The sequence below is a fragment of the Chiloscyllium plagiosum genome, unplaced genomic scaffold (assembly GCF_037043375.1).
Source record: "Chiloscyllium plagiosum isolate Xiang-an unplaced genomic scaffold, Cpla_swu_hap1 HiC_scaffold_9, whole genome shotgun sequence".
NCBI lineage: Eukaryota > Metazoa > Chordata > Chondrichthyes > Orectolobiformes > Hemiscylliidae > Chiloscyllium > Chiloscyllium plagiosum.
Window position 1 is genome coordinate 70,536,309 of NW_028270147.1, and position 19,085 is coordinate 70,555,393.

At 42.9% G+C, this 19,085-nt stretch overlaps 1 protein-coding gene across 6 annotated transcripts in view; it reads right to left on the minus strand.

Moving 5' to 3' along the window:
• Positions 1 to 19,085, minus strand: part of lrp8 (low density lipoprotein receptor-related protein 8, apolipoprotein e receptor) — a 114,935-nt gene that overhangs the window by 35,515 nt on the left and 60,335 nt on the right. For 4 of the 6 annotated variants that reach the window (XM_043699608.2, XM_043699607.2, XM_043699609.2 and 1 more), the window contains 2 exons: positions 12,203 to 12,325; positions 275 to 397 (listed from right to left, as the gene is read on the minus strand). In XM_043699608.2, coding sequence (XP_043555543.2) covers positions 275 to 397; positions 12,203 to 12,325 — 246 coding nt within the window. The remainder of the gene's footprint in view (positions 1 to 274; positions 398 to 12,202; positions 12,326 to 19,085) is intronic. The other 2 variants (XM_043699610.2, XM_043699614.2) reach the window with 1 other exon arrangement.

Consider the following 19,085-nt stretch of genomic DNA (forward strand, 5'->3'; position numbering starts at 1 on the left):
CAGCTCCTCCAGTCAAAACTCAACCTGAGGTCAAAGCATGCTCCCCCTCCACTTGGCATCACTGAGAGCAAGAACATTCTCCTTAGTACAAGGAGCCAGCTGATTTCTGCTTGGATGGCCAAATTCAGCACTGCCAAACACACGTGGAATCTTCTGGTCCGTATGGCTCAGTCCTTGTATACTCATTAATGTATAGACTACCAGCAGAAAAAAGGCAAGGGTTTAGGGCCACAGCCTCAAGCAAATTTCACAAGATGGTATTTCTTACACTCACCATCTGTACAATTCAACTCGTCGGTTCCACTTTCACAGTCCTTCTCACCATCGCACTGCCACGACACTGGGAGACATCTGTTACTGTCACAGCCAAATTTGTCAGGTGGACATGTAAATTTATCTATACCACATGGGAAAGAAAAAATCCTGAGTGCATTTGCACCGCAAGTGAGCGACCCTGCTGTTCAACTGCTTTTTTTTTCCCCCAGACTGGATTGTTTTGGGCCTCTGGGACTTAGGAAACTCTAAGGAAGGGTTTAGTATCGGCCTAAATCATTGGGTCATACGCTGCAGTGTAGATTTTATTACATTCGAGATTTTGAACGAAGCTTTAAACCTATGGTGCAACTTAACACAGAAGTCAAAGTAAATCAAGAAGCCAGAAATTAAGGTTGTGATGGGAGGTATGGGAGAAGTTATAGGTTAGTGCCAAACTACAGATTCAAAAACTTTAAGACTTTAACTGCAAAGAAGAGAGTGAGGGATGGAAGGAAATCAAATTTAAGGAACAAATCAGTTTGAGTGAGAGTGTTGATCCTTGATTTCAGCAGCTCGGAGAGAAGTGAGGGAGGAAAGTATAATGCTTCTACTATGATTTCATTGCAGGCAGTGAACATACCATAACTTCTAGTAACTATTACATAAGTTGTGAGGTTGAGCTGTTTGTTAATGTTTCTGCTTGCTTACTGATACTAAGCTGCACTACATTTTGATAAGAGATTAACAATTTACCAAGAAAGTGCAATACAAAGATTTCCAGCCAACAAATCTTCAAATGCTAACCTGAACTCAAAAGTGGTTTAAACAGATAAATGGTGATGAACACATCATGCTAAAGGGCAAGATCTTCCACAGATTCCCAGAGTGTATTTCGTATGGCTTCAGGTAAATCTCATATACTGCATCAAGGCAACATTTTCAACCATAAAAATGGATGAAAAAGGGACGGACACCAGTCACTTGTAAGGTTGCTCTCCAAGGAGGGATGGAGTAAAGTGTAGAGATACTTTAGGCCCAGTTTTAACTTGATCTAAATGGGTTTTGAATTAGTTAGAATCTTAATCATTATCAGGTTTCTCTTGGTTCTTCTCTCAATGCCCTATGAGAGAAACTAAGAGACATCAGTCAATTTTCAGAAAACATCATGAGGCTGGAGAGAGAAAAGAGAGGGAGATAGATAGAGAGAGAGAGAGAGAGAGCTCCCAGTGGCAGGAGAGGAAGTGACATCAGGTCTTCAGTGCATATCTTTATCATAATTTTATATTATTTACTGTTTACTTTCTTTGGATTTGCTGCTTCCCTGCACCCTGAAAGTTTATCTTACTCAGTGATTTTATTTTTCAGACAGCAGACAAGAAAGGAGAAAACAAAAATCAGCATGAGCAATGGAATTGCTTCACTCTCATCACTGAACCCGAAGAGTTTGTTTTATTCATGAAACCATTTCATGGAAAATACAAACTGTTTGGCAAGCTGGCATTCTTTTGTGTGTTTCTAGTGGAAAACAAACAGATTGAAGGAAGATCAGCAGCAAATCATTGCTGGGCCTCAGGGCAGGACCATGAGGTTGAATGGAAATCTTGAATGCTATTTGAGTTGACTGCACTCACTGGGTTGATTTAATCACGCACACAACAACAGTAGATGAACAGGTTAGGTATAGAGAAAGTCAGAAAAAATGTAACTTCCCCACGACAATCAAAAAACAACTGAATGGCCATCTGTCTCAAAGCCTTTTCCAAGCTGCCAGTTGGCATTCTTGAAGTAGAACTTTCTTCGGAGCCAATATGTACTAATGCTGTTGATCAGGTCTGTTTAGACTGGAAGCTCACCAATATAAAAAAGAACAGCAATGGCAAATGGAAGGTTTGTTTAATCTGCTTACGTGTAGAAACAGAGAGGGAAAAAAAATCAAATACTGCTCAAGCGCACAGGTAATCTCACCTTTAAATGTTTTGTTTTGTTGCCTGTGCTTAGGTAGTGAGAAAGTTGTTCAACTTCACATTCAAACCCAATCTGGAAGGTTGAGTTCATAACAACACAAGGCTGTCAAGCGTGCTCCAGTATTCAACAAGATCATGGCTGAACTTTGCTCAACTGCACTTTCCAACCTGACAGCCAAAATTCTGGATTCTGTGGAATCTAAAACAATCCATCATTTGGACCTCAAATACGATTTAGCATTCACATCCCTCCAGAGTACAATATTCTAAATGTCCACAGACCTAAGTGAAGACCTTCCTCCTCATTCATATTCAAAATGGCTGACCTCATATTGTGAGCCGAGGATCCCCAATTTTAGACTTTTCAGCCTGGGGAAAAGTCTCTCAGCATCTACCCTGTCAAACCTTACGCATCCTTAGCTAAGAGCCCAAACAACATTAAACTGTTGGAACAGCTAAGCCCAAGGGAAAACATTGTATGACTGATAGCACTAACTTTTGAATCTCTTCTGTTAATTGCAGAATGTTCATTTGAACAAGGCAAAGACTTTTCAGGTGCTTACAGTTTCTGACATTAATATCTTGATGATTGATATTTTTATTGGCCTGGAATAAAAAGTCTTTTTTAAATAAAAACTCAAAAAGTAATTCATTGATAACTTTCTAAAACTTTCATTGAACACATCCTATTGATGCAAGTAAAGTTCACTGGTTGTATACAGTGTACAGTGGGTGAATTGGCACAGGAGCATCAGTGTGACATTGAGGAAATGAGGTGTCATGAGCAGTCCGTATAGTGTAGAGCGTTGCACGGGGTTTGAGGAGATGTGAGGGGCATGAAAGACAGGGAATTGGGAATTTTTGGGTGCCAAGGAGAGCATTAGGGGTGAGGGTTAGAGAACATGTTTTAAGTTTAAAACTGGGATGGAAACCCAGCATCAAGGCAGACGTTCAAACATAGCCAGCCTTGGCAGCCGGCAGCAACAGTAACTGCCTCTGAACTCTTCTCTAGGACAGCAGGGTTACAGCCGGAGACCCCACAATGAAAGTCCCATCTCAAAAGGGGCACTTTGTCACTCTCAAACCCCATGCGAAATTTTACCATATTTATGATAACTGTTTCTCAGAAGATTCCTTATTACAAGATTAACCCTTGCACAAAACAAGATCTAAAATAGCCTCTTCTCTGGTTGGCTTCATTGTATATTAGTCCAGGAACCTGTACTCCAAACTACTTTGCCGATTTGATTTGTCCAGTCTATAAGTCTATGCCCTCGAGTTATTACATTGCCTTTGTTATAAAAGGTCCTTTCTTTGGTTAAACTCTGACCAACAGTGTAACTGCAGATCGTGACCCAACATTTTCTCACACAATCTACTTTCTGCTGGAAGGCAAGATCCTTCCTTCACTACTGTTCTCATACCTTCTTCTTTTATTAATTGGATTGTCTCTTTCCTTTTCCATTTTGTCTTGTTAACTGTTTAAGGATATTTAGTTGCCATGTTTTTGTTCCCCCATCTCACATGAGCATGAAGTCAGAGGGATGGCTACCATCAACATGATTGGTGGCTGTGGTACAGCACAGAGCTAAGACACTCTTTAGCCTACCATTCCAAATTGCAAGATTTCATTTAGTGAAGCATAACATTTTGAAATCCTCTGAGCACATGGTTCAGATTTTCTCTCGAAGGCAGAGAAAAATTAAGGGTTTCAATTGTTCTTGGAATTTAGTTATTAATTAACATGCATCCAAGACCCCGAGGATGAAAATCTCCTTCTAAAACAGCTTATGAAATCATTTGAGCTGTAAGACAATGACTTGCAATGTAATGGTATACTTCCATTGGATAACCAAAATGGGCTAATATTAGGATTTGCAAGCAAATTCTGGTAATGTACTGGGTTTTTATCTCTGACATTGAAGTATAACAAAAGTCAGAATAGCTCATTTCCACACGATACCAATTCAAACACCAGAAGTACATTCACATTGGAACAGCTTCAATACTTTATACCTCAGATCAGTTTGGTTACAGCTCTTAAAGCTACGTTCCCCTAACAGTGTGTTTACCACATGTATTATTCAGTACAGTACAAAGTATCATTATTTAGTCCAGGAAAGCATTGCATTCGATCCCCAGTTTCTGCCGAGTTACCCAAGGTCAAGCAGGGCAGCAGTGGGTAATACATTGAATTTCAGTAGCACTGTCACCTTGGTAGCAATGGTAAAGTGGGGTGATCACCTCCAAACTCATCAGTATCAAGTGGCCTTTCTTGGAAAGCACAGAAATGAGTCATACCTAGATTGAACTTAGTTGTGACACTGGATGGCTGACTCTGTCTCTGTGCATCCACAGGAAAAAATGGTCACTTTGGCTAAGGGCATGGGAGAGCAGGTGGTATTCATAGAAATTTGACCTCAAGAGAGAACAGAAGAGGAGAAAACTATATATGAAAAAAAGATTGTTTTTAAATGTTACCAGAACCCAAATGAAGTCAGGACAAATGGAGAATACTGATAAATAAACAGAAAATTCTAAGAAGACTCAGCTGACCAGGCAGCATGTGTTTCTCCTCCTACCCCATTGCCTGACCTGCCAGAAATTCCAGCATCTTATGTTCACTTTTCAGATTTCCAGCAATTACAGGATTCTGCATTTGTTAATGTTCTGCATCTTCTGATGTACCCAAGCAATAAGAAATAAATAATTGTTAGTGAATTCCTTTATAAGCCTTTTACAAGGAGGTAATGTGCACAAAACCAAACCTTTATTGGGTTTATTTTCTCCTAATGCTATATCACTGAGTGCCAGGAGATGGTTAACACCTATCCATGTATCCAATATAAAAACAGATTCATCATGCTTTTCCCCATAAACCATAAAGAGACAGCTTGTGCTGGCTGGGCCCAATACTCATTCCTCACTTAATACTTTCAATCGTTATGGTTACATGCTATGAAAAGCATTGTATTTGCACTGCTGCATTAGATAGGAGTCGAGAATGTAGTGCTGATGAAGGGATTGTGCTCTCCTGTTCCTCGGATGCTGCCTAACCTGCTGTGCCTTTCCAGCACCACACTCTCGACTATGATTTCCAGCATCTGCAGTCCTCAATTCCTCCTCCCTATATCAGATATGGACTTGTACGCAACCCTTTTCTATTCCCACTGAAGAGGAAAGAAAGCTCCTCTAATGCAAAACCTACAGATTCTTGGCTCAACTATATTCTCTACTTTTCATGTGATGAATCACTGGCAGGAGAGAGGTTATTAAAGCTTCTTTTGTTTGGAAGATTACAAACCTCACTCCTCCATTTAAGTGAGTGAAGGAAGCTGGGAATTAAAGAACAAGTATCTAACCATTGTTATTGGGCATTATTAGAGTCTATAATTGAAAGATAGAATAACTGAATGTATTGAAAATTTTCAGCTGATCAGAAAGAACCAACATGGGTTTGTCATGGATAGGTCATGCCTGACAATTTATTCAAATACTTTGAAACAGTGGGAGTGGCAATATAGTAGAGACAAGAACGTCTTTGGATATTACTAAGTATAGACAACCCGAAGGCCTGGGATGAAGTCCCTCAGAAGAAACTATTAGCTCAAGTTGAAGCTCATGGAATTGAAAGCAAAATGTTGACCTGGTTAGAAAATGGATGAGTGGGAAGAGATATAGACCATAAGACATAGAAGCAGAATTAGGTCATTCAGCCTATCGCACCTGCTCCAGCATTTGATATTGGCTGAAGTCTTTCTCATCCCCTTTCTCCTGCCTTCTCCCCATAACCCTTGATCCCCTTACCAATCACAAACTCCTTTCTCACAAACAAAAACAGAAATTGCAAGAAAAGCTCAGCACGTCTGGCAGTATCTCTGGAAAGAAATCAGATTTAACGTTTTGGGTCCAGTGACCCTTCCTCAGAATCTAAGTCTGTCTTAAAGACATTCAATGACTTGTCTTTCAGAGCCATCTGTGGCAATGTGATCCACAGATTCACCAACCTCCAGCTGAGAAATTCTTCCTCATCTCAGTCTTATAGGGTCAAACCTTCACTCTGAGGCAATGCCCTTGGGTCCTGGTCTCTGCTACTAATTGAAACATCTTCTTTATGTGCACTCTATTTAGACCTCTCAGTATTCTGAAAGTTTCATTGAGACCACTAAGACCCTCCCCCCGCCCCCCCCCCACCCCCCCACACCCTCCCTTCTAAACTTCATCAAGTACAGACCCAAATTCCTCAACCATTTTTCATACAACAAGCCCTTTATCCTGGGTTCACTCTTGTAAACCTCCTCAGGACCCCTCCAATGCCAGCACATCCTTCCTTAGATGTGGTCCAGACACCTCTCTCAATATTACAAATGTGGGCTGACATACAGTATGGACAATGGACAGATTTTCTAACTGGCAGGATAGGACTAGGGATGGCTCACAAGGATTGATATTGAGACTTAATTGTTCATCATATTTATTAATAACTTACATAGTGATACAGAAAACTATGCATCCAAGTTTGCCAATATCAAAGATGGCTTTTTAAGCAGTGTAATTGGAAACATAGAATTATGAAGGGACATTAATAGATTAATGTGAAAAATGGCGGAAATCAGATCTCAATGTCGGCAAATGTGAAGTCGGCTATTTTAGGTCTAAAAAGGATAGAGCAAAGTACTTTCTAAATAGTGAAAAGTTTAAAAGAATAGAAATTTAAAAAAAGTCCAGATAAATCATTAAAATGTTGTGAACAGAGACAGAAATAAATCATAAAGGGTAATAGAATGTCAGCCTTTATATCCAGAGAGTCAGACACAAGGGGAGTAAATGTTATGCTACAGACATAAAAAGTCCTGTTCAGATGACAACTAAGAGCAGCTCTGCACAACCCACCTGAAGGGGGATAGATTAGCCTTGTAGGGAATGAAGTGTTGGGTTTATTAAATTGTACCTGGACTCTAATGATGAAACTACAAGAAAAAATTGCAGAGCACAAACTAAGATTGCATTTCCTTGAATCTCAGAAAGGGAACAGTGGTTTGAGGAGATTTTCCATCCATTAAGTGGAACAGACAGTGTAGATAGCGAGAAACTGTTTCCATTGGTTGGGAAGTGTAAGACTCGGTGGTATAGACCAAACAAAAAAGAACACCCGAACATTCAGGAAACACCCTTAAATGCAAAGGCTGGCAGCAATTTGGGACTCTTCCACAAGCGGCAATTAAGGCTAAATCAATTACTAGCTTAAAGTTCAAGATTGATACATATCATTGATGTAACAGATGAAGGGGTATGGAATAAAGGTGTACAAGGAATTAAGTTGCAGATTGGCCATGATTCGATTGAATGACAGAAGAGGACCAAGGAGCTGAATGCCCTATTACTGTTCCTGTGTTCCTAGAAGTAACAATGTACAGTTAGTTCTGATAGAACGCAATAGTTCCGTTCTGATGTGATCTCATTTTATAAGAAAATCGTGCAATAGCCGCACCATTTAAACTAATGGGGCCAGAATTGCATTAAAGCCAGTACAGGTAAGGAAACTTGGAGTTCTACAATTAACGGTCTACATTCCTCAATCGCGTTAAAGTCAATTTGTGCAGAGGAAACACATGTTATAGTAGGACCAACTGTATAGTCACTCCTTGATAGTGTAGTCAAAATTTACATAGCAAAATGTAGAACTGAGCCGTACAAATATTCCATTTTTGATCCCAAGTCTGTATAGGAGGAAGGTGATGGCAGGACTTCACTTTGGGATTTGCAATTGAAAACTGTGTGGTAAATGCTGCAGAATAACATATGCATGTGGACACTGGATAAGGGCACAAATGGATCCATGTGATTCACTCCACAGCTGGTATTCATTGTCCCATTCAACAAATGACAAAATGCCCACTTGGGTAAGTTACACTGAATCCTAGCCCAAAATAAAATTGTGTTTATACAGCACCTCTCATGTAGAGAAACCTCAAGGCATTTCACAGGATAATTATCATAAAATGTGATGTTCAGCCACATAACAGCAGAGCCCAAGCCAGCAGCTATGGCTCTTCCAAGGAGATGGGTATGATAAAAGAACAATAGGTGGTGATGAATAATTTTCACTGTTTTAATTACTTGGTTAATCTAGAGACACAGTCAACTTAGTTGTCAATGTACATGTCCTACTATTTGAAATTTGGAGAAGATTTGTAGCTCAGGTTGTAAGTTTGCTCACTGAGCTGGTAGATTTGTTCTCAGATGTTTCATCACCATGCTACGTAACATCGTCAGTGAGCCTCTGATGAAGTATTGGTGTTCAGTCCCTCTTGCTATTTATCGGTCTCAGTTTGTCGGGGGGAGTGATATTATTTCTGGCTCTGTTTCTGAGGTTGGTAAATGGGGTCCAAATTGATATGTTTGTTAATGGAGTTCTGCATTAAATTCCAGGCCTGTAGGAATTCCCCACCTGTGTCTTTATTTAGCCTGTCCCAGGATGGATGTATTGTCCCAGTCGAACTGGTGTTCCTCTTCGTCTGTGTGTATGGATACTAGTGATAGTCATGTCTTTTGGTGGCTAGTTGGTACTCATGTGTGCTGGTGGCTAGTTTCCTACCCATTTGTCCAATATAATGTTTGTTGCAGTCCTTATAGGGTATTTTGTATATGACATTCATTCTGCCTGCTGTGGGTATGTGGTCCTTTAAAGTCATCAGGAGTTGGTTCAGTGTGATAGTAAGTTTGTGGGCTATTATAATGCCTAGGGGCCAGAGTAGCCTGGTGGTCATCTCTGAAATGTTGTTGATGTATGGTAGGGTGACCAGAGTCTCTGGGCATGTTGTGTCTTCTTGTTTAGATCTGTTGTGCAGGAACTGACAGACTGCACTTATCGGGTACCCATTGTTGCTGAATACATAATATAGGTGTGTTTCCTCGGCTTCTCGTAGGTCCTGAAAAATGCAGTGTGTTATGGCTTATCTGAATAGTATCCTGATGCAGTTTCATTTGTGGGTGTTGGGATGATTGCTCCTGTGGTTGAGCATCTGCTCAGTGCATGTGGCTTTCCTGTAGATGCTGGTCTGCAGCTCTCCACTGGCTTTTTGTTCTACTGTGACATCTAAGAAGGGGAGTCTGTTGTTGTTGTTCTCCTCCTCTTTGGTGAATTTTATATCAGTAAGGATGTTGTTTATGTGTTTGTGGGTTTCTTTTAATTTGTTGCACTTTGTGATGACAAAAGGTGTCATCCAGATAGCGGACCCAAAGCTTGAGCTGGATCATGGGAAGGGCTGTTCATTCTAACCTCTCCATAACTGCTTCTGCTAAGAGTCCTGATATTGGTGATCCCATAGGCGTCCCATTGATTTGGTTGTAGATCTTAATGTTGAAGATGAAGTGACTTGTGAGGCACAGGTCTACTAGTTTGAGGATGCTGTCCTTGCTGATGGAGTTGGCACTGTCTGGTGTTTGTGTCCTTGGTTAGCCTAGCAGTGGGGCTAGTGTTTCTTTGGTTAGGGTGATGTTTATTGATGTAAATAGGTCCATCAGATTGAAGGAAACCATGACCTCGTCGTCCTGGTGTCTTTGATGATGTTAAGGAATTCCTGGGTCAAGTGGATGGAGTAAGTTGAGTCTTCCATTAGGTGTTTTAGCTTATGTTGCAGTTGCTTTGCTAGTCTGCATGTCAGTGTACCAGAAAGTGAGACTATGGGTCTGAGGGGGGGTCCCTTGTTTATGTACCTCTGGTAATCTGTAGAAATGGGGTATATTGGACCGTTCATTCTTTGGAAGTCTTTCTTGTTAATTTCACCTGTCTTGTGTAGTTTCTTCAGGTATGCTGTAATGTAGTTCTTTAGCTGCAGAGTCAGGTCCATCGCCACCTGTTGGTAGGTGCCAACATCAGTCAGTAGTATGTTCGCTTTTCCAATATATTGTGTTCTGTTCAGGATGAGAGTCATGCTCCCATTTCCCACAGGTAGGATTACAACATTTGTCTTTTCTGAGTCCTTCCAGGGCTTTCCTTTCCAGCTTTGTCTTGGGTCTACTGTCTGTCTGATGGCCTGCTGGGTTTCTTCTATAAGCCCTTTGTCTTTCATGGTGGATTCCAGTGCTGCTAGGAAGTCCCTTTTGTACGCGCCTCAGTGGTTATAGATCATCCCTTGTAATAGGATGGCTTTCTCCAGATCTGTGAGTGGTCAGTCCAACAGGTTCTTCCTCCAGGTCTCTGATTTGGCCATGTCATTGCTATGTGTGAGCTTGGATAGATTTTCTTGTCAGGCCAGGCTTTTCCTTGTCCTGCTCTGCTGTTGTTTAATGCTGATGGCTCATTCTGGCATATTTGTCCATTCACAGTTGGCCACGTTTTCTTTATCCACTCACGGGATGAGGGTGTCACTGGCTAGGCAGCAGTTATTGCCCACCCCCAATTGCCCAGAGGGAAGTTGAGAGTTAACCACATTGCTGGTTAGCCTACAGAAGTTTTTGACACAATGATTCTCAATTGTATTTATGGAGTTGGTTGTTGGCATCATCTATCATTACTGGTAGCATTCTGTGGACATTCTGTTCTGCTGTTCTCCTGGCTTGTGGGGTTTTGAGAAGAGGTTAATATTCAACACATTGTGGTACTACCTGTTTCCTGAGGCATTCATATAGGAAGTACAGTTGCTGGCAATCCCCCAATCCAGCCGAAGCTTCGGGTCCGCTATGTGGACGACACCTTTGTCATCATGAAACACGACAAACGAAAAGAAACCCACAAACACATCAACAACATCCTTACCGGTAAAATATTCACCAAAGAGGAAGAGAACAACAGACTCCGCTTCCTAGATGTCACAATAGAATGAAAAGCCATTGGAGGATTGCAAGCCAGTGTCTACAGGAAAGCCACACATATTGACCAGATGCTCAACTACAGGAGCAATCATTCCAATACCCACAAAAGGAGCTGCATCAGGACACTATTCAAATGAGCCACAAGACACTGCAGCACCCAGGAACTACGAGAAGCTGAGGAGAAACACCTATCCAACGTATTCAGGAATAGGCACCCAATAAACACAGTCTGCCGATTCCTACACAACAGACCTAAACAGGAAGGCACAACACGCCCAGAGACTCTAGCCACATGACCATACATTAAAGGACTTCTCGAAGATGAAGACCAGACTACTCCCCGAGGCATCATGGTAGTCCACAAACCTACCACCACACTGAAACAACTCCTGATGAATTTAAAGGACCCCATACCAACAATTAGCAAAGCGAGCATCATATACAAAATGCCTTGCAACAAACATTACATTGGATAAATGGGCAGGAAACTAGCTGCCGGGTTACATGAGCATCAACTCGCCACCAAAAGACATGACCAACTATCACTAGTATCCATACACCCAGACAAAGAGGGACACCAGTTCGACTGGGACAATACATCCATTCTATGACAGGCTAAACAAAGTCACAGGCAGGAAATCCTAGAGGCCCGGCATTCAAACTGGAAATCCATTAACAAACATATCGATTTGGACCCCATTTACCAATCTCTCAGAAACAGAACTGGAAATGGTATCACCTACCACAACAGACCAAGACAGGTAACTATCAAACAGGACAGAACACCAACTCTTCACTGAAGGCTCACTGATGATGGTACCTAGTATGGTGATGAAATGTCTGAAAACTAACCCACCAGCTCAGCGAGAAAACTTACAACCTTTTGTCCTACTATTTCTTTAAATTATCCTGTTCCTCCCTTGAATTCTTTTACAATTTATATGCAGGACAGACTTGAACTCTGAAGTAAACAAAAATTTAAAATAATTCAGAATTTTCTTCTTGCAGTATCACCAATGTCCCTGTTCATAACATTACTGCGTGGAATTTAAGAATGTCATGAGAGGCAATCCTACAAAAAAAATAACTCACCACAAGCTGCCTCTAATAAGTAGTTCTAAAAAGGTGCTAAAAAGGAGATCTGCATATAAACTGTGGTTACTCACTGCACAGTGTAGCTGCTTCATCGGAGCCATCGGCACATTCCTCTTCTCCGTCACAGCGCCAGTTCTCCATGATGCACTCACCATTGTCACAGGTAAATTCTGTTGCTGCACAGGTTTTCTTAGCTGTTTGATAAACAAAATTCACAACACTTAGTGCTTTGGAAAAATATTGTTCAATTGTTACTGAATTGTAAAAGGGTCAGACCGATTATCCATTGCTTTGTACCCGTCTCAGGCAAGCAGGTACCATGTTTAAATATTTATTTGGCGAGAAAGAATGTGTTTTCTCCCAATATTCAGGTGGAGCATAATTTCTAAAGGGCACCCACATGAAAAGGCTAGACTGGGAATCAACTTTGGTATGAGTTGATTAAAGGGCACAAGTGCATCAAACTCAACTGTTTTTTACTACTTTTCTCACATTAAAACTCCCAGGTTCCAGCCTTTATTTGGATCACACAGAAATTAGAGCAAAGAAACAGGCTATTTGGTCCAAATAATCTGTTCCGTTACTTCATGATCCTATTCCCACTTTACTTCAACTCATCCCATAGTGTGCCTTTCTATTCCTGTTTCCCCATGTAATTATCTTGTGAATGCATGCTGTGAGAGACAGAGAGGGGGAGAGGGAGAGGGAGAGGGAGCAATGCAACACAGGCTTGGTTCAGCCATCTCAGCCATCCCTGCCAAAAGAGCAACGTCTCAATCCACCAGGAATAGTTAGAACGCAATGGCCACCCTACTTTAAAAGAATCCTATACACAAGCATCTTTCACCCTCTCGAAGTAAGGTCTAGGACATGGAAGATCAGGATTTTCATGGACCAGTCCAGCAGCAAGACCTCAATGTCACACAGCAATCACAACCCAGGAAGCTCAGCGTTATGACATGGGCATTGCTGCCCCAAGTGAAGCATGATGGGAAGAGAAGGTCAGCTCAAACAGCAAGGCAGCTTATACACTTCCTTCCGAAAGGGTAAACATGAACAAGAGCACCTACTCAATGGAGCTGATTTTACCATAAAAAGCAGTTGACTATGTTCATGAGCCTCCTTGTGGGATAAATGAATTGCCCCACGATCCTTTGACTCCACCTAACCCACAAGCAGTACACCGGTCAGTGTACACACCCTAACCCTCAAAATAACAGATGAGGCCAAAGAGGAATTCTATGCCCCCCTTGATCAATTGTTGCCTTGTGTTCCAAAGGACAAAATACTGACTGTTTGGTGAGTTCAATACTAGAGTTGGGGGTGAAAAGCCTCTGCAAAAGTGTAATTGGAAGTTGGAGAGAAAATAAATAGCAATGGAGTCCAAAACAACAATAGAAAATGATGGAGAAACTCAGCAGGTCTGGCAACATCAGGACTGAGGGAGAGTCACTGGACACAAAATTATTGTTTTCCTCCGTACTGATGGAGATGCTGGAGATCAGAGCTGAAAATGTGTTGCTGGAAAAGCGCAGCAGGTCAGGCAGCATTCAGGAATGAAGGGGGGCTTATGCCCGAAACGTCGATTCTCCTGTTCCCTGGATGCTGCCTGACCTGCTGCGCTTTATCCAGCAATACATTTTCAGCTCCGTACTGATGGAGCCAGACCTGCTGAGTTTCTCCATTACTTTCTGCTTTTGCTTCAGACCTCCAACATTCATAGTTCTTTGTTTTTATCAAAGTAACAGAGTCTTCCTCCTACCAAAATGCCTGGAACATGGTCGGGTAACGACAAACACCACTTCAAAGAGACAAATGCAAGACTGCATGGCAACACCCTCACTCCAGAAATGGGCATTTGTTTGACTCCACAGTCATTCAAGTGAGAGACGGCAAGGATGTTTTCAGCAGCCATATCAAGAAAGAAGCAGATTGTCACTGAATCCAACCCACTACCTCTACTAGCCTGGCCGAAAACCAGCAACAGCACTGCCAGAGGAAATTCAATGGACTCCTGGCACTCTGCAAAGACAGACCTACTCAGTCAGTGTATCACAATCAACTTGACAAACAGGAACTGCAGAATATCTGAAGTATCTTGTTCACCTTTAAAGCTATCAGACAAAAAAATGCATCAAGACTGGTTTGACAAGATTAGCCAAGCATACTCAAGAGTTACTAAATCGTAAGCACAAGGCATTCCTGAACTGGAACCAATACGCAAAGGGGAGAAAGCAAGTCTTCCAACTAGCAACATGAGATCGACTACACCCACCCAAACAGAGGATGGTGGTCTCAATGTCTTATCCAAACATTGGCACCCCTCCAAGAGGGTTTGGGTTAGGGTTAGGTTTACCAGTTTCCTAACACCACACTGAAATGCCAGCCTGGCACATGGCCAAGGCACTGAAGTGGAAATGGAATCCCTTGATCTTCCAAATCAGAGGAAAGAGGGGGCTTGGATATGGCTGACTTCTTGATCCTCTCTTAATCCTTTGGAACCAATGGGCAATATTTTAACTCATTCCAAGACCCTTTCACCTCCAGAAAGTAATCAGATCAAAAGTATCTCGAAAATTGAAAGGGCACATTTGGCAAGGGATGACCGTTATAATCATGGAATTTGGGTTAGAGGGGTACGAACCCATCTGGATCATCCATTCCACAAATATGCAGTATTTGTTTGAATTTATCTACAAGCAACTACATACCAGATCCTGATGTGTGAGCAGCTTCACACAAGTGGTTATGAGGTTTTATACCCAGTTACCATGGTGAGAGAACCAGGTCTTGCTGCTTTGCCCTTTACACTTGAGTAGCCTGCCTGGGAACAATGAGCAGAGTTTTACTCTTTGCCAGTCATGTTGAAGATTGGGTTGGGGGGGGTGACGTATGGTTGCAAAAAGCATTTTAAACACTCCCCTCACAATGGAGGCTGCCAACCAAATCCTGGCAATATCCTGGACCTGCTGAAGTCCAGTCTCAACTAACTCTGCTTCAGGAGTGGTATTGCTAGGACTACGTGTCAGCCAACTGATTGGCCAGCAGCTCTCAATGGCAGGATGGCTCACCCTTAGACAATGAACACACGCCTGAGCTTTCAAAAGCTAGGGTAGCTCACAGCACAGATAAAATTTGTGTAATGGTAGTGGAGGGGGAAATCTGGCATATAATCATCTCAGCTATGTCAGTGCCAACATGGGGAGGGGAGAAAACAAGAAGGGAGAAAATTAAGGAAGAGCAGAAGACTCACCCCCACCTTCTCAAGAGCAAGTCAGATGTGGGTAATCAATGCCAGCTGAATCAATGACACCCGCATCCTGTGAATTACTATTTTTTTAAAACCACCAGTGGTATTGAGGATCACTAGCCAACCGCTAAGCTGTTGTTATCCACCTCTGTGTCACAGAGTCCACGAGGTTCATATTGAACTGAGAGACCAACCGCTGAAAAAGACAGGGATGGTTTCAGTGCACCTTCCTCATACAGCACAAATACCTTTACATGGCCTCTGGAGAAATCTCCCAATGCTTCATACACTGCAAATGACTCATATCTCAGCAACTGCTCTGCTGTTGGTGAACACAGCAGCCATATTCGACACTGCAAACTCCTATCAAACCACAATCTGAATGCCCAGTTAAGTCAGGTTTTAAGACCAGCTGTTGAGAAGGGAATGTTAACCTGTTCTCTGAGACTTCAGAGGAAAATGGCTACTTCCTATCATTCACTACTTCATTTTCACTTGCCCATCCCTCACCATTTTATAAAACCATCACCATCTTCTCTCTGCAAATACGTCAGCTTTTCTCATTGACAGATATTAATTAATCCTTGGCTGTCTTCCTTTTCCAGCTGTTACCACTCCACCGATAATTCCAAGATGGAACACCGTATCAGAGATCAAAGAGAAGAAGCTGGAAAGTGCTCCTTACTCAACTGCCTGGACCGCAAGTAGTTGCAAGTGAAGGTGCCAGACTTTAACTTAAGTAATTAGTTAATATGCAAATGTACCTTTCCAAAACAGACAAAAGTAATGCCATCAGTAAAATACGTGTCTGACTAATAGTAATTTCACTAGCTTCTCATCATAATTAAACATTAGTCGTACTTCCAGTGCACTGTGATGAACAAAAACACGACAGGGTGGCATTATAAACTAACTAGCTGCACTCACTCACCAAAATGCTGCAATATCTATAAGTAGAGATATTTATGGTCTGCATCAGGCAGAAGGAAAGAGTAGCCACTGGGTTCAGACCCAACACACAGCAAGACACAGAACTGCACCATATCTACCATATATTACAGGGATGGCATATCCAATGACAGTAATGGTCAGCTACAACATAAACTCTTGCCATTAACTTCTGCAGACTTGCTGCAATGCTGTAAATGAGAATAGTGTCAGGAGTGACAGAAAACACTGACTTCTTGCCAAATTATATGTTTAAAACAGCATGCTGATATTTTACCTTAAATAAAATCCTCTTATGAGACGAATCTAAACTGCACCTGGACTGGAAAAGCCAGTGTGTTATCACCAATAACATCATTGCACAGAATGGTACAAGCAGGGAAATAGTACAGTGATAATGATGGACAGAAAATCTTCAATTGTTCGACAGGACATTGCTGTTATGTTATTCTAGCACAACAGGGCTGGAGCAAGAGTGCAGAGGATAGCAGACCAGGGTTAAGTATTGGAGGTATGAGCATAGACACATGCACTGAAGCTTTGCAACATCAGTGGAGCTCAGGGAGCATTTATGTACAATTTTCCCTCAGGCGATTAAATCGGTCATGTTCATTTGTTGTATACAGTGAACAAAGACAAGAGAAAAAAAAGATAAATTGCAGCAATTTAGCAAGCATTTAACACCCTGAATGGGGACAGCAGTAAATATTCTGCTTGCTGAAATTCTAGGAACCAAAAGGCAGAGGGGTGGAACATATACATTTGCTACCTTCATTTGTGTGGAAACTTACGTACACATTCCTGACTTATTAAATACACTTATCAATAGGAGCGTTAGATTAGTTTGCTTCAATTACAAAAAAGTGATATCATCTTGTTGTATGCCAGTTAGTTGCAACTTTCAGTCTACTGCACCATGGTACCCGAGGAGTGGTGACTTGGTTGCTGGCTGGGTCAGGCACTGCCAGTGCTGAAGCAGTAGTGGGAGGACACCATGGCAACATTGACTGCAACGATAGTCTCCAATGTTGGTGTCTGGATTAGTGGTGCTGGAAGAGCAAAGCAGTTCAGGCAGCATCCAACGAGCAGCGAAATCGACGTTTCGGGCAAAAGCCCTTCATCAGGAATAAAGGCAGAGAGCCTGAAGCGTGGAGAGATAAGCTAGAGGAGGGTGGGGGTGGGGAGAAAGTAGCATAGAGTACAATAGGTGAGTGGGGGAGAGGATGAAGTTGATAGGTCAGGGAGGAGAGGGTGGAGTAGATAGGTGGAAAAGGAGATAGGCAGGTCGGACAAGTCCGGACAAGTCATGGGGACAGTGCTGAGCTGGAAGTTTGGAACGAGGGTGAGGTGGGGGGAGGGGAAATAAGGAAACTGTTGAAGTCCACATTGATGCCCTGGGGTTGAAGTGTTCCGAGGTAGAAGATGAGGCGTTCTTCCTCCAGGCGTCTGGTAATGAGGGAGTGGCGGTGAAGGAGACCCAGGATCTCCATGTCCTTGGCAGAGTGGGAGGGGGAGCTGACATGTTGGGCCACAGGGTGGTGTGGTTGATTGGTGCGGGTGTCCCGGAGATGTTACCTAAAGCGCTCTGCTAGGAGGCGTCCAGTCTCCCCAATGTAGAGGAGACCGCATCGGGAGCAACGGATACAATAAATGATATTAGTGGATGTGCAGGTAAAACTTTGATGGATGTGGAAGGCTCCTTTAGGGCCTTGGATAGAGGTGAGGGAGGAGGTGTGGGGATCAGGTTTTACAGTTCCTGCAGTGGCAGGGGAAGGTGCCAGGATGGGAGGGTGGGTCGTAGGGGGGGCGTGGACCTGACCAGGTAGTCACGGAGGGAACGGTCTTTGCGGAAGGCAGAAAGGGGTGGGGAGGGAAATATATCCCTGGTGGTGGCGGAAATGTTGGTGGATGATTTGGTTTATGCAAAGGTTGGTAGGGTGGAAGGTGAGCACCAGGGGCTATCTGTCCTTGTTACGGTTGGAGGGGTGGGGTCTGAGGGCGGAGGTGCGGGATGTGGACGAGATGCGTTGGAGGGCATCTTTAACCACGTGGGAAGGGAAATTGTGGTCTCTAAAGAAGGAGGCCATCTGGTGTGTTCTGTGGTGGAACTGGTCCTCCTGGGAGCAGATACGGCGGAGGCGGAGGAATTGGGTATACGGGATGGCATTTTTGCAAGAGGTAGGATGGAAGAGGTGTAATCCAGGTAGCTGTGGAAGTCGGTGGGTTTGTAAAACATGTCAGTGTCAAGTCGGTAGTCATTAATGGAGATGGAGAGGTCCAGGAAGGGGAGGAGGTGTCAGCGATGGTCCAGGTAAATTTAAGGTCAGGGTGGAATGTGTTGGTGAAGTTGATGAATTGCTCAACCTCCTCGCGGGAGCATGAGGTGGCGCCAATGCAGTCATCAATGTAGCGGAGGAAGAGGTGGGGGGTGGTGCCGGTGTAATTACGGAAGATCAACTGCTCTACGTAGCCAAAGAGACAGGCATAGCTGGTGCCCATACGTGTGCCCATGGCTAACCCTTTGGTTTGGAGGAAGTGGGAGGATTCGAAGGAGAAATTGTTAAGGGTGAGGACCAGCTCGGCCAAACGAATGAGAGTGTCGGTGGAAGGGTACTGTTGGGGACGTCTGGAGAGGAAAAAACGGAGGGCTTGGAGGCCCTGATCATGGCGGATGGAGGTGTAGAGGGATTAGATATCCATGGTGAAGATGAGGCGTTGGGGGCCGGGGAAACGGAAGTCTTGGAGGAGGTGGAGGG